General features: G+C 37.8%; 1 protein-coding gene across 2 annotated transcripts; it reads left to right on the top strand.

Annotated features, from left to right (window-relative positions):
• The first annotated feature begins 211 nt into the window (after nucleotides 1-211).
• LOC108324338 (mitochondrial Rho GTPase 2) lies at nucleotides 212-14,945 on the top strand. 2 transcript variants are annotated; one of them, XM_052875417.1, is made up of 14 exons: nucleotides 212-417; nucleotides 641-773; nucleotides 878-1,027; nucleotides 1,461-1,637; nucleotides 1,727-1,978; nucleotides 3,028-3,096; nucleotides 3,226-3,281; nucleotides 4,937-5,018; nucleotides 12,734-12,879; nucleotides 13,026-13,095; nucleotides 13,295-13,407; nucleotides 14,139-14,289; nucleotides 14,399-14,582; nucleotides 14,693-14,945. In XM_052875417.1, the coding sequence occupies exons 1-14, from the start codon at nucleotides 212-214 to the stop codon at nucleotides 14,767-14,769; spliced, it is 1,866 nt and encodes a 621-aa protein (XP_052731377.1). In that variant the 3' UTR covers nucleotides 14,770-14,945. The 2 variants fall into 2 exon arrangements, with proteins under 2 accessions (XP_052731377.1, XP_017412762.1); XM_017557273.2 differs by having other exon boundaries at nucleotides 12,668-12,879.

Raw genomic sequence — 14,945 nt, 5'->3', positions numbered from 1 at the left:
AGAGACATATAGTAAAATTCTTAAAAATAAGGATTTATTGCCCAATGCTTCCATATTTACTCAAATTTAAATTCGTTGTTTCGGAACTGGCAAGGAATATATAAATTCAAGTGACTCCATCGATTGTCCAAAAACACACCGCAATTCTCCGCACCGCCTTTCCATACGAACACCTCTCCAAATTTTCTCGTCTGTTCCTTGTTTTCCTGCAATGGTGGGCCCCTTCAGCGCCGTCGATCGCAGGGTGGTTAGAGTCGCCATCGTAGGCGACTGTGGTACCGGAAAATCCACACTCATTGCCGCAATGGCGTCGGAATCTTTCCCCAAGTCCGTTCCGCCCGTGCTCCCTCCTACTCACCTGCCTCATAATATCTACCCCGATTCCGTTCCTCTTACCCTCATTGACACACCTTCCAGGTCTCTGCCACACTCGCATTCCTTCTCCGCGCGCTATTCAATTCAAGCAAAACAAAAGAAAACTGACAGTAGTAATAAATTTGTAAATAACTGGTTAATCAGATATAAGCCCTAGATTCAACTGAAAGGAATGCCATTCAATTTTCTTAATGTAGAGTTTATATGGGAGTTTTCTCGTTTGAATTAACACTTTCGTCGCGACGTGTGATTTGTATTGTTTTAGCTTCGAAAAGCAAGGCGAGCGCAGTGAAGAATTGAAGCGAGCTGACACGGTGGTCTTAACCTATGCTTGCGACGAACCGTTGAGCTTTGAGCGTTTGAGTACTTACTGGCTCCCTGAACTGCGGAAGTTGGAGGTTAGTTTTGCTTCTTTTAGTTAATGACAATTTTTCTGTTTAGAGATGGAGTTTGAAGTGAATGGGAAGCTAATAGTTTCCTTCTATTGTTTATTGTGAGGCAGGTGAAGGCACCTGTGATTGTAGTTGGCTGTAAGCTTGACCTTCGGAATGAAAATCAGCTAGTGAGCTTAGAGAGTCTCACAACAAATATCATGCAACAGTTCACAGAAATTGTCACTTGTGTTGAATGCTCTGCTGTTACACTTTACCAGGTGTGATGTTTTGCTGCATCATTGTTACTTGGTTGCGTGGTTTTATGTGTTTCTTGATATTGTTGGAAATTTGGACAAATGCTGCTGCTGTGGGCACAACTGTAGTTGCATACACCTTCGGAACCTATGCAGACCATGTCTTAAAATCTTGGTCATGCTTATCTATTGTTTAGTTAGTTAGTATGTTATATGGTTAGAAAACAGCATCAGAAAATGCATGAATGGATCATATTTTTTATTATTAAAGATCACTCATTCCTGAGTATTCCTTTAGTGCGATTCATTACAATAATCCTAAGAAAGTCGTGCATTGATGTGATAGTGCTAGATCTGTCTTTAGGCATATAAGGACAACTTCTTGATGATGATATTGGAATTATATTCAACTCCCTATTTAGTAAAACTCAGGTGCGTTATATTTGATTATTTTTAGGTCCCAGAAGTTTTTTATTTTGCCCTAAAAGCAGTACTGCATCCAGTAGATCCGTTGTTTGATTATAAAAGACATGGTTTGACAGATCCATGTGTGAGGGCTTTAAGAAGAATATTTATTCTATGCGATCAAGACATGGATGGTGCTCTCAATGATGAAGAGCTAAATGAGTTTCAGGTTTTTATAAATTGCCCTCCTTGCCCTTTATAGTTTGAATATTTAGTTTGTTGTATGCCCTTTACTTTTGCTAATTCATATTTCAACAGGTTAAATGCTTCAATGCAGCATTGCAGCCATCTGAAATAGTAAAAGTCAAATCGATTGTGCAGCAGAAAGTACCTGACGGAGTCAACTCTGTTGGTCTTACCTTTCCAGGCTTTATTTATGTCAATAACATGTTTCTACAGAAAGGGCGAACAGAGACATTGTGGGCCGTTCTAAGAAAGTTTGGATATGATAATAATTTAAAACTTCGGGATGATTTCCTTCCAATTCCATCCATGCATGCTTCTGATCAGGTCATACTCTCTTTTTTTCTTGGTTTTGGCTGTTTGTGTAATTCCGTTTCGATCTTCTTGTTTGAGTTAATTTGTAGAGGTTAAAGTACCAGGTTAACCATTCAATTGTTATAATCTCCACACTTGTATTAACCTTAACAGAAAATTTGTGTAATTGTTAAATGAGGAAAACTAAAATGTTATATATGAATGGTGTTCGAAGTCCCACATCGATTAAAGATAAAGCCAATTTAAAATATATAATGAGGTGCAAACCTCATCTTACAAGCCGGTTTTGTGGGATTGGGTTAGGCTTCACTTCTTAACATGGTATGAGAGCCATTCTTAGAACTTATTTTAGCGAGATTTGTTGTTTGTTGAGTATATTTTTCCAATCTCTATCGGGTCGCTATTGAATCACCCATCAATGTCTTGTTTCACGTCCGAGTGTATATACTTCAGTGTGAGGGTGGTAATTTAAAGTATATAAGTGGATGCAAACCTTACCTTACAAGCCGGTTTTGTAAAATTTAGGCTTAAAGTCCATTTTTTAACAAGTGGTACTTGTTTGTTCTAGTAATATTTGCCATTAATTACCAATTCTGCAAAGTTGATAATTTCTCAAAACCAAACAAGTAGGAAATGTTAGCTGACAGATGTGAACTACTCAGATCACTAGGATAGGTGATTACAGAGAATATTGATTTTATTTTTTCTTGAAATTTACCTCTTATATGTTCTGTCGTTATTCATTTTCCAGACTCTGGCAGTTTGGACTGTAATAGTTTACAGCTAGTACTTGACATATTATAATATTATTCCTATTTTCTCTTTTATGAATTGGAAAAAGGATGCAAATATTTGATGGTATAGTTTAGTGATGCATGTGTTCAATCAAATGATCATTTATAGAAACGTGAGACATGGTTTCTCTTCTAGCCAATCACTGCACATCCTCTTGTTTTAGGGCATTAAGTCACGACAAACATTTTTGTGAATGTGTTCTTTATGATTGCTGTATAACTTGCAAGAGATATGTAGAACTTACTTTCTTAGACATTACCATGCAGAGTGTGGAGCTGACATGTGAAGCCGTAGAGTTTCTGAATGATATCTTTCAATTGTTAGATACAGATAAAGTATGTATAACTCTTTTGGATTCTCTTGACCACTACTATGTGCATTAAACACCCACTTTATGTGGCTTTCCATGAAGAACATCAATATACTCTTCTAATTTTCGGTTTGGAAACCTGATACTTTTCTAGGATCTAACTCTACGACCTGCCGAAGTTGATAACCTATTTGATACTGCTCCAGAAAGGTGACCTTTGCCGGTACTTGTCCTTTAAAAGTAGTATCATCCTAATTTTATGTTTATTTTAATTGTAATTTCTTATCTTGATGAAGTAGTTGATATGATCAAAAGGTGGTCAATATAATTTTGTGTATTCTTTGTAATTTTTATTATGCTTTTTTTACCAAGTGACTGAATTGTCACATGGGAAGATAAAAAAACCACATGTGAAGGTGAAGCATTCATGTTCTCATGGTGGAAAATAATGATGCATATAGTAGAAATTAAAAGCAACACTAGTGATTGCTAGTGGACATTAAGAACTACTGATTAGGAATTAACGTAGAATTTAGCGGGTCTTATTATGGTTGTCTACATGGGCACATAATTTAGCCTGTAAAAAGATGTATTTTTAATGTAATAAAAGGATATATATGAATTCCAAAGGTAATTAAATTTTCTCTTTATAAACATTTTATGGGATAACTTGTGATGATCAATTCTATGACTTATCACTTACTTACCTTCTCATATTTCTTGAGTGTGGTGTTTGTATCCTTTCCCGAACTGAATATCAGAACAATTCTTCTGTTTTCTCATCAATAGTCTAGAACTTGTTGACTACCTCTAACGTGACATATTGCTTCAGTGACTAGAAGAGTGCTTTAGATAGCTTTTAAGTTCAAAACTCAGTAAGCTATTAATAGGACCCTTGAGAAAATAATAGTTTACAAACTTAGTTTCCCCAGCAAAATAATAGTAATTGCACTATTAGTTTGGTGGGTAAGAGAAGTTACCTAATTGATTTGGTAGTTTGAGTTGTAGGAGCAAGACAAGGGCTTCTTGAACTATTATTGACAGCCTCAATTGAATACTCGCTTCTTGAACTTGCTAGTGTTAGTGCTTTATACGTGTTGTTTTGGGGGGTTTTATGCAACTTTGCAATGTGGTTTTGTAAATATATTGTTTCATAACTGGCATCATAACTTCGAGAAATATATTGGAATTGACTTAAATTTTCTGGAAGGAAAGGAACGTTCAAATATGTTGAGTAAACACCTAGAAAATAGTTTAATAGGGCTAATAATAAGTGATGTTTGGATTCAACTAAGTTCTTAGGTTATTGTCACTATCCATGTCTCGTTGGTTGGTAATGCTCAAGCAATAACGATGAGAACTTAGGGCTGGTAAGTTATTTTTGTCTAATTCATGACTCTTGTTACATGGGGCTGATTTAGCTTATATTTTCTTTCATTTGAATCAGTCCTATGGGTTTGTTAGTGTCTTATTTATATTGATTGCGAGCGAGATTTAAAATTGTTGTTCTATCTCGACCCTTGATGTTGTAGGAAATTACGGTTGCAATAACTCTAAAAACCTTAACATTGTAGTCAAAATCATAGTCATTGACCTTGTTAAAACCTTGATAATGAGTATGGTTGTAGTTTTTCATGCTAGTGTAGATATAACGACTTGAAAATCTCTCAGACTTTGGGGAGTGGATTGTTTCACTTACTTGAGAAATCTGAACATAAAAAACATGATGCTTACTCTTTTTAGTTGATATTACTTGAAACCAATAAGAGTAGTATTAATTTTAAACCTTTCATCCATGTTCAAGTGTGATATGTTCTTGACAAAAGTTTCACCATCTGAAATTTTTATTTGTTTATGAATTTCAGTCCATGGAACAATGCTCCATATAAGGATGCAGCAGAGAAAACTGATACGGGCTATATCTCTCTAAATGGATTTTTGTCTCAGGTGCTTACTTTATACTTTTCTTCTTCAACCTTTACCATTGATGGATCTCTGAAAGGATTTTTGTGATTCATGATTCTAATTGTCAGCATTATTGATGGCTGTGATCTACAAAGGCTTTTTTCCTTGCTAATATAGTGAACAGATTGTGAAGTTGAGACTTGAGATAGGTTTTGTGATAGCAACTGTCATCAGTATTGTATATATTTCTGTATGAATAATTGAAGAAAGGGAAATAACAAAGAGCAGTAGCTCCCAGCTCAAAAGAACATCTAGACTTGACAATCCCGTTAATATTTGGATATCCCCTCTCAACAATTTTTGTCTCTCTTTAACTTGCCCCTGGCCTTACCAATGTACTGTTTTGAAGTAACGGGCCTCACTAATCTTAGGTCTATGAGCATACACCTAAAGGGGTTTAGGGGCTTTTGAAATTGGATTTGGGTTCCAATCAATTCCACTTACGTTAAATCTTGCCTTGTCCTCAAGGCAAAGGGTACAAAACTTCTCTTTGGTTCCTTTTTGCTTCTTATCAAGTAGCTTCTTCAATTGGTTTAGTCTTCCAAAGGATGACCCTTTCTGTGATTACCTTGCCATTGCATTTACTTTCTCTAGAAGCTAGAACTGCCTCTGGAACAACTAGATCCATGTCTTCAACCTCCATCTTAGATGGCATTGCGATTTCCATTGCTTTACCATGATAATATTGCTTGAACTAGGATACATTGAATTCTTGATGATCCCTGACTGCTTCTGAAAATTGTAGCTCATATGTTACCTCCCATGTGTGGGCTACAATATGGAAAGGACCAAGAAGCATAGAGACAATATGGAAAGGACCAAGAAGCATAGAGACAATTATGAATTGATCGCTTTCTATAGTGTTTGTCAATGTGGTATCAGTTTAATGTACGTTCAATTACCATTGGCATATGTCACTTATCTGCGATGGGAATTTGCATGTTTCTTCAATTGTCAATGTGGTATCAATTTAATGTACGTTCAATTACCATTGGCATAGGTCACTTATCTGCGATGAGAATTTGCATGTTTCTTCATTCTTTGTTTAGCTCTTTAGGGATGATGCTTCAATTACGGAAGGCCTCATCTCTCTCAACTAAAACACATGCACACTGACTCTAAGGTTTTCCCATTCAAATACTGTATGATAGCTGGTGGATGCCTACCATACACAATTTCAAATGGGGTTTTTCCGGTTGTTGTATGGTATGATGCATTATACCAAAATTCGGTCCACAACAAACAAAAATGCCCTTGTTTAGGTTGCTTTGTAAAGAGAAAACACCTAGGTAAGTTTTAAGGCATCAATTAATCATCTTTGTTTAACTATCCATTTGACGGTGGTAGGAAATACTCATGCGCGACAATATTCCTTGGGAGAAAAATAGTTCCTTCCAAAACCTGCACAAGAAAAGCATGTCACAGACATAATGGTAGGGCCTTGAATGACTTTTTGGGAAAACTTATATATTAGTCTTGACAGTAAATGGGGTTTAAGGGTGATAAAATGGGCATATTTAGGCAACTAATCAATTACTAACATCATAACATCATAAAATGGGCATATTTGTGGGGTTAAAGTGGCTTCCTATAGGGATGGAATGAAACTATTGTAATATTATAGGAATCAACAATGAACTTTTAGATAATAACATCTTCCCTTCAGAGAGAACAACCCTTTTCCATCAATTATAATTTGGTTTGTTTGTTGGATCAGCTTGCAAAGTATTTTGCAATTGAATCTGTTAGGATATTTACCTTATTTATCATCATTATATTGTGTCAAGGGTTACCCTATTTATCATGATCATATTGTGTCTAGGGTTACCTTATTTATCATGTACTCTTGTATCAATTCTTATAAATAGAAGATTATGAGAGAGATCAATCAAGCCCTCTAAAATTATTTTACAGTTTAATTCTTAAGTTGGTATCAGAGCGGGTCGATCCCGTTCTGGTTTCTGTCTCGTAGCACCTTCCGCCGCCGATTGCCGCCGTCATAGTTCCTCCTGTCTAAATCCTTAGGGTTTTCTTGTTCCTCGCTTGTGCGATTCGTCGTCTTCATTGATAGCGTCTGGCAGTACGCTTTCCTTCTTCGAAAGTCCATCAATTACCTCCGAGAAGCTAAATGGAAAAAATTATCTATCATAGTCTGCTGCCGTTGAAATGTGGTTCCTTGCCCAAGGGCATTATGACCACCTTGAGCGAGATGGAAGCCATGTGCTTGTTGAAAAAGCTGATAAGTGAAACAAGCAGATTTCCAGTTGTGTGCCCTGTTATGGAAATCAGTGGAACCCAAACTTCTTATATCTTTGAGGGCTTTCAAAACTTGTCACTCCTTTTGGAAGAAAGCCCAAAGCATCTATGCCAACAATATTCAACGTCTCTATGACACTGCCTACAAGCTTGCATCTCTTAAAATGGCAGACCATGATATGGTGTCCTTCAGGGCTGAAGCCCAATCTGCTGTTGAAGAACTTAGGATTTTTTTGGAAGCGGACCCATTAGAAGATATAAAAAAGAAACTAGAAAAATTTTACATGGTGTTGATCCTTCGTGCCCTACATCCCGATTTTGATCATCTCAGAGATCAACTTCTGACCAGTCATGAAGTCTCCTCCATAAAAACATTGATCACTCGCCTTCTGCGTGTCCCGGTATCTCAAACTCAGGAAGCGCATGAACGAGTGGAACCATCTGTCATGGTTGCCACACGGGGAAGAGGAGGACGTGGCACGAGGAGGTTGGGGACGTCCTCAATGCACACACTGTAAAAGGATGGGTCACACTCAACAAAATTGCTACTCCTTACATGGTTTCCCTTCCAAAACCGCCAATATTTTGAAGACTGAATTTCCACTTAGAAGACTGAAACTTCCATTTCTAAGTTCATCGAGGATGAATATCAAGAGTATCTTAGGTTAAAGTCTAACAACGTGGCACAACCATCTCAATCTCCCAATACATCAACAACCTGCATTTCTCAATCCATGGAAGGTCAAAATTCATGGGTAATTGACTCAGGTGCTTCTGATCACATTTATGGTAATACCTCTTTGTTTTCATCTATTTTCTTTCAAGAAAAACCTCATTTCATAACCTCTGTCTAGATTATCTTTGATGAAATGTTTGTCAATCTCAATGTGTTTGGTCCTGTCATGTTGTATTGGATTATGGGCTATGCTTATGGTAGACTTATTGTCAAAGTGTAGTTGCACAGGGTTATCCACCTTGACTTTAAGATCATCCAAAATGATTTTCATCTAGAGTCCTTCACACATTCCTTGAGCAAGAGTTCGAAATTCAACTTCTGCACTAGATCGAGATACTCTATCTTGCTTTTTGCTTCTCCATGTTACCAGACTATTTCCAAGAAACACACAATACCCAGAAGTAGATTTTTTGTCAGTAATAGAACCTGCATAGTCAGTATAAGTATATATTCTCATAGGCAATGTGTCTTCCCTTTTGAATAATAGTCCCTTTCCTAGACTTGACTTCAAGTATTGGAGAATTTTGTCAATTGCTTGCCACAGTCCTTGATGAACTTCCTGTAGTACCTAGTGAGCCTTAGGAGCCCTCTTACTTCCTTGACTTCTTGAGGGACTGGGCAATCTAAGATAGCTTGAATCTTTAAAGGATCCATTTCCACCTGTTACACTGAAACAATATGACCAATATATTTGTAGTCTTGGTTGTCTCATGGAATATATATTTTTTTCTATTTACAGCAAACTGGTGTTGGACCAAAAGCTTTGAGCATTTAATTTAATTGCATAAGATGAGACTATCATCAAACAATACTAATACATACTTCCTCAATAATGGCTTAAAAACATAATTCACACACATCCTCCAAGTTTTGTCCTTCTTCTAGAACTAAAATCATTGGACTGGTCCTATGCTTGATTTCACCTCAACCAACAACTCCTCCAATTGATTATCAATCTCATCCTTGTGGTTGTAAGCATGAATGTACAACATAACACTCATTGGGTTTCAAGGTTGTTGGAAGTCCCACATCGACTAGAGATAAGGCCAATTTATAGTATATAAGTGGGTACAAACCTCACCTTACAAGCCAATTTTTTGGGATTGAGTTAGGTTTAAAGTCCACTTCTTAAGATGGTATAAGAGCTATGTTAGAGCCTATCCTAGCAATATTTGTTGTTTGTTGGGCATGTTGTTCCACCCGTTATTGAACAGCTATTGGACCACCCATTAATGTCTAGTCTCATGCTCGAGATGTATATACCTCGACGTGAGGGGGTGTGTTGGAAGTCTCACATCGACTAGAGATAAGATCAATTTATAACATATAAGTGTGTGCAAACCTCACCTTACAAGTCAATTTTCTGGGGTTGAGTTAGGTTTAAAGTCTATTTCTTAACAAAGGTGATGGTGAGATCATTGTTCCTAGGAGGTGGAAGCTCCTTTAAATTTTGAAGGACTAGTTAGTGTAGATTAAGATTTGCTCAAGATACTTATTCTCATAAGGAGGACTAGCTGATCTATCTATAGTTGTTCTCATTTCTATAGCCACATTTTGTATAATTTTTCTCGCAAGGATGCAATGTGATTTCTATCTTGGACTTGATATCCCTTGTTGTAATCAAATGACCATTCAACTCGTAGTTCATTGTCTTCCTATTCTGATAGGTTTCCGAACAAGAAACCCAACCAAGAACTCCCTCATAGTCTCTCACACTAAGAAAACTGAGAGATATATGATGAAGTGTGTATTATTAACAGAAAGAATAGTGTCTGTTTACAAGATGCAGAGGCATAACCCTCTTCACAGGTCTAAGGCCTGTCAACAAACAATGTACTAAAAAACTGCCTTCTAACTATCCAATCAATCTATTTATACAATTCCTCTGCCTTCTATCCTAATCCCCTTTCCCATTATATCCAAATACCCTATATCCTAACATTACACCCCGCTGCAGAACAACCTTGTCCTCACTCAAGGTTGGAATCGGGAAGCTTGGTCTCATGGCTCCTCTTCCTCATCGGTCTACCATATGAAGGGAACCCATTGGCTATGTCCTTCAATTCAAGTCAGGAGGCTTGGGTTCTGGTTCAGCCTCACTCTCTTTTTCCTCTTCTTCTTTGGCCAGTATCAACATTCTTAATCCCCTCTCTGGGCATCGATGGCCGGGGCTGAAAGCCCCGTCGCACCGGAAGCATCTTCCCTCCTCTCGCCTCTTTACGAACTCCAAGTACGGTAACGTTGCGAGTATTCCTTTCCCTCCCGTCGCCGGTGGTTCTTGCGGTACCGCCTCCTTGAGTCGCCTCTTTCTTTACGGACCCAACACTCTCCCCGATTCCTCCTCGTCCCAGCATATCGCAATTTGATTCCACTCGCACGACCGCCCCTGTCGTTCTCCCCCAAGAACTCTAATTCTTGGACGCCAATCCCCCTCCCGTCTTCGAATACGTACATAGTTTTTCCACATCACACGCAACGCACATGGCCTTCATCAGGTCTTGTAGATCATGCGGCCTTACATGGTCGCCCACCTCTTCTCGGATTCCTGTCATGAAGTATCTTAGAATCTGCTCCTCGGGAATCTTGGTTGTCTGCCTCACCAACACTTCGAATTCCCGAATATATTCTTCTACCGGCCCCGCCTGCTTAATGGCCGATAATCTCTCATAAACCGTTCCTCCGTCGAATCTAATCCCCAACGCTCTCTTCAACCCATCCCAAGAATGGTTCTTGGTCTTCTCCCTCCAAAATTGAAACCAACTCCCTGCGTAGCCCTCCATACTAATGAAAGCCAATTGTAATTTTTCTTCATCAGCCACTCTCTGAACTTCGAAGAATTTTTCCGCCCTACTAATCCAGTTCCATGGTTCGTCTCCTTCAAATACGGGTAGCTCCACCCGTTTCCTTCAGTTTGTCAGTCCGTCGTGATTCCCTTGTCCTCGTCTTCCTCTCTCCCCGTCCGGTCCACCCTCGTTATCATTCACCGATGACTGGCTTCCATCTTGGCGCTGGTCGTGTGGGTCGCGGTTGCGATCTCATAACATCTTCAAGATCGTTTGGATATCTTGGCGCATTGCTTCGTAGTTCTGTCTTAGGGACCCTGTTTCATGCCGTAAAAATACTGTATCAGCCTTCGTCTCGGCTACGCAATTTCCATAGCCTCCAACTGTCCTTCTACCGCCACCACTCTTCCCTCCATCTCACCTGAATCGTTGCCTCACCGTTAGGGTATCCGGCAGGTCGGACCAATTGATAGGTTTCCGAACAAGAAACCCAACCAAGAACTCCCTCACAGTCTCTCACACCAAGAAAACAGAGAGATATATGATGAATAGTGTATTATTAACAGAAAGAATAGTGTGTGTTTAAAAGATGCAGAGGCATAACCCTCTTCACAGGTCTAAGGCCTGTCAACAAACAATGTACTCAAAAACTGCCTTCTAACTATCCAATCAATCTATTTATACAATTCCTTTGCCTTCTATCCTAATCCCCTTTCCCATTATATCCAAATACCCTATATCCTAACATATTCCAATTTATTTCAGTTTTCCCAAGGTCACCAGCACTCAACACCCAATATAGTGTCCATTCCCCCTAAGTCCAAAACATATGCATCCACAACTATATTATATCTTCCCACCTTTACTTCAATAGCTGGGCAAAGCTCCCTTACCTTGCACCTACTTCCATTTCCTAAAGTACACCGTAAGTTTGTGTCAACCACCTTCATCCCAAAGAAACCACTAACTCTATAACTATGAAATTGTGACGGCTCTGCCATCCACCAGCACAACATGTGGGATAATACTTCAGCAATCATTTGAACTTAATGGTCTCTAAATGGACTCTTTCTTGATGCTCATATTTCCCTATGATCCAAAACTTGACGCACCATAACATGTTCTTCTTTGTCCTCTTTATCTTCAGTGGCAACTAATGATTCTTCATAGAAGTAATCACCTCCCCAAATGAGCAGGTGCAAATATTTTTCAGGCATTGGTGAATGAGATTGTTATGTTTTTCACACTTGAAACACAACCCCTTATTGACATGTCTATCACTATAGATGAAGATTCAGAAAAGCAATTTTGAGGTATTTAATTCATTTGATTGCTTGGAAAGATACATTAAAGGAAGTTACTTAATGTTATTATCATCCAGTTTTGAAAATTTTGGTTTTCAGATAATCTGGATTCTGTTTTGTTGTTCCTGGAGTTCCCTAGAAACTATTGTTTTGTGGTTTCCTTGCGGGGTTAATAATACCTCTCTTATGTATGTGTGTCCAAGGAAGGATCGAGTTACTTTATGAGTAACACTAAAATAGTTACTCCGGATTCTCATTCTCATTCTTTAATGGTTAAAGATGAGTTACTCAGTCTTACAGTTAGATTAGAAAAATGCTAAAGGCGGGAATGAGAGTAACATTTTCAAAGTTATTCATAGAGATATGTAATTCATCCTCTCTTTTTCTCTTGATATATGCGTTTATTCTCTTTGGTTCATCTTTTGGATGGGATGAGCTGGGTGGTTGTTTCTCTAGCCATGTGACTTGGTTCCTTCATTTATATTTTGTATTTCAGTTAGAAGCTGAGTATATTTTTTTTTGTTGATGTATCTTTTAAATTGTATGGTGCAGTGGGCCCTCATGACATTACTTGATCCAAAACTTAGCTTGGCTAATTTGATTTACATTGGATATAAGGGTAATCCTGCTGCAGCACTCCATGTCACTCGTAAAAGATCATTAAATCGCAAGAAGCAAACTACAGAAAGAAATGTGTTCCAATGCTATGTTTTTGGTTCTAAACAGGCTGGGAAATCTGCTTTGCTGTACTCGTTACTGGGAAGGTAGGCCACTGAACCAATCTTCATAATCAATGTCTTGTTTATGTTTCCTTTTCTTTTAATCCAAATCAGCATGTGAAATTTGATATACTCATACTTTTTATTGTTTTCTCCCTCCAAAGCAACAATTAACAGTATCATTTTCACAGGCCTTTCTCAAATAATTATATTCCAACAACAGTTGAGCAGTATGCGGCAAATGTCATTGAACTAAAAGGGGTGAGGATGGTATTGTTTTATGATGTGAAAACCAGGTTACCATTTTCATGATATTGTCAAACATAATTGTCTTTCTCTCATGTCTCAGTATACTCTATTGCTGATTACTATATTAGGAAGCATGGTAGACATTGTTGTGGAAGTTAAATTGGAACAAGATGCATTCTATATACTCATAATCCTGACGATTGCTATACAGGTAACCCGGAAAATTCTCATATTGCGTGAGATACCTGAGGATAGATTACCGGAACTTTTATCAAATCAGGATTTTTTGGCTGCATGCGATGTAGCTGTTTTTGTGTATGACAGGTGGGGTGCAAGATGATTTTAAGTGGTAATAATTTGTTAGTTAACCGGCTGTTTTGCATTATCTATACACTTTAGCTAGATTTTTGTTTTTCTCGTTGAAACTAAAGTAATGCGTGTTGCACTATGATTCACTAAAAGTGGTTGATTGCGTGTTGTGTTTCCCTAATAGCTGGTTAATTACCTATGCTGATGAAATTTGCTTATTTTGGGAGTGGAGGTTGTGGTTAATTGCATGCATTATTTTATAATGCTGCAAGAGTCTTGTAAAGAGAAGAGAGATATATTGAATGAGAAAAAATAGATGACAAGTACTAGTGGGACGTACTCACTTTTTAATTCACTCAATTTTTTTTCTCTATCCTACCAAACAATCCCGTTTTTATTCTTCAACCAAACGTACCATTAAGGTGAGGCTATATTCTCTAGCAAAATTCATCTTAACACTGCAAAATATAACCTGGTGTATTAACTTATTTTGGGAGAAGTATTTGTATTTTATTCTTCTTTTTCATCTTTCAAAGAAAGTGTTTTCTCGTAAATAATCAAACAAACATGTACAGTATCAGCTTTTGTGGTTCTACCTGATGAACATTAATGTTGAGTCCATGGATGGAATAAATTTCCCTAGTCGAAGTGGAATGACTGTCTCAATGTTCGTTGCTTTTTTATAGTACAACTATTTCCTGCATTTCGTTCCCTGTCAATATTTAAAGTGTGTTCCTGTTTTACAGCTCAGATGAGTATTCATGGAAGAAATCCAGAGATTTGCTTGATAAGGTCGTTAAAAATGGAGAACTAACTGGTTATAGAACCCCTTGCCTGGTTATCGCTGCTAAGGATGATTTATCTCCATTGCCAAGGGCAGTACTAGATTCATTTAAGGTAACGCTTTTTCAGCTCATCATTACAATATAGTTGCATACATGATGATTATCTGTAATGTTATAACTATGAGTTGCGTATTTTATTACATTTTTATCTTCCTGTATAGGTTAGCCAGGAATTGGGAATAAAGGCACCTGTTCACGTCAGTATGAAACTAGGTGATTCGAGTAATGTGTATAACAAAATTATTAATGCAGCAGAAAACCCTCATTTGAGCATTCCAGAAACTGAGATTTCGCGAAGAAAGAAGCAACACCACCAGTTTCATCGCTCTCTGATTTTTGCCTTGGGTGCGTTTATTTTGTCTACACTCGACCGATTAACGCATATACTACAAACTTCCATAATATCCATTTTAAGTATTAAACCTTTTAAATAACTTCGTACCTTGAATTTACAGTTGGGGCTGCTATGGCGGTTGCCGGTTTGACAGCTTGTCGCGTGCGCGCAGCGAAGAAGAATGCTACTACTGCTTAGCAATCAAACAACCGTTATCCTATTGCTTCTAACTTTTTAACAGTATTTTTCTTTCTAACCTTGGTCTACCTAAAGTTAAATGTTTGATGTATAGTAATTACAAATCACCTTCATTGTTGTTGTAAGCATGCTTTAACAAGGCTTCTTCAATATGATTTACATCTAGGTTTTTTTTA

The sequence above is a fragment of the Vigna angularis genome, chromosome 3, assembly GCF_016808095.1.
Source record: "Vigna angularis cultivar LongXiaoDou No.4 chromosome 3, ASM1680809v1, whole genome shotgun sequence".
NCBI lineage: Eukaryota > Viridiplantae > Streptophyta > Magnoliopsida > Fabales > Fabaceae > Vigna > Vigna angularis.
Note: the sequence above shows the minus strand (reverse complement) of the source record. Positions and strands in the feature narration are given on the sequence as shown.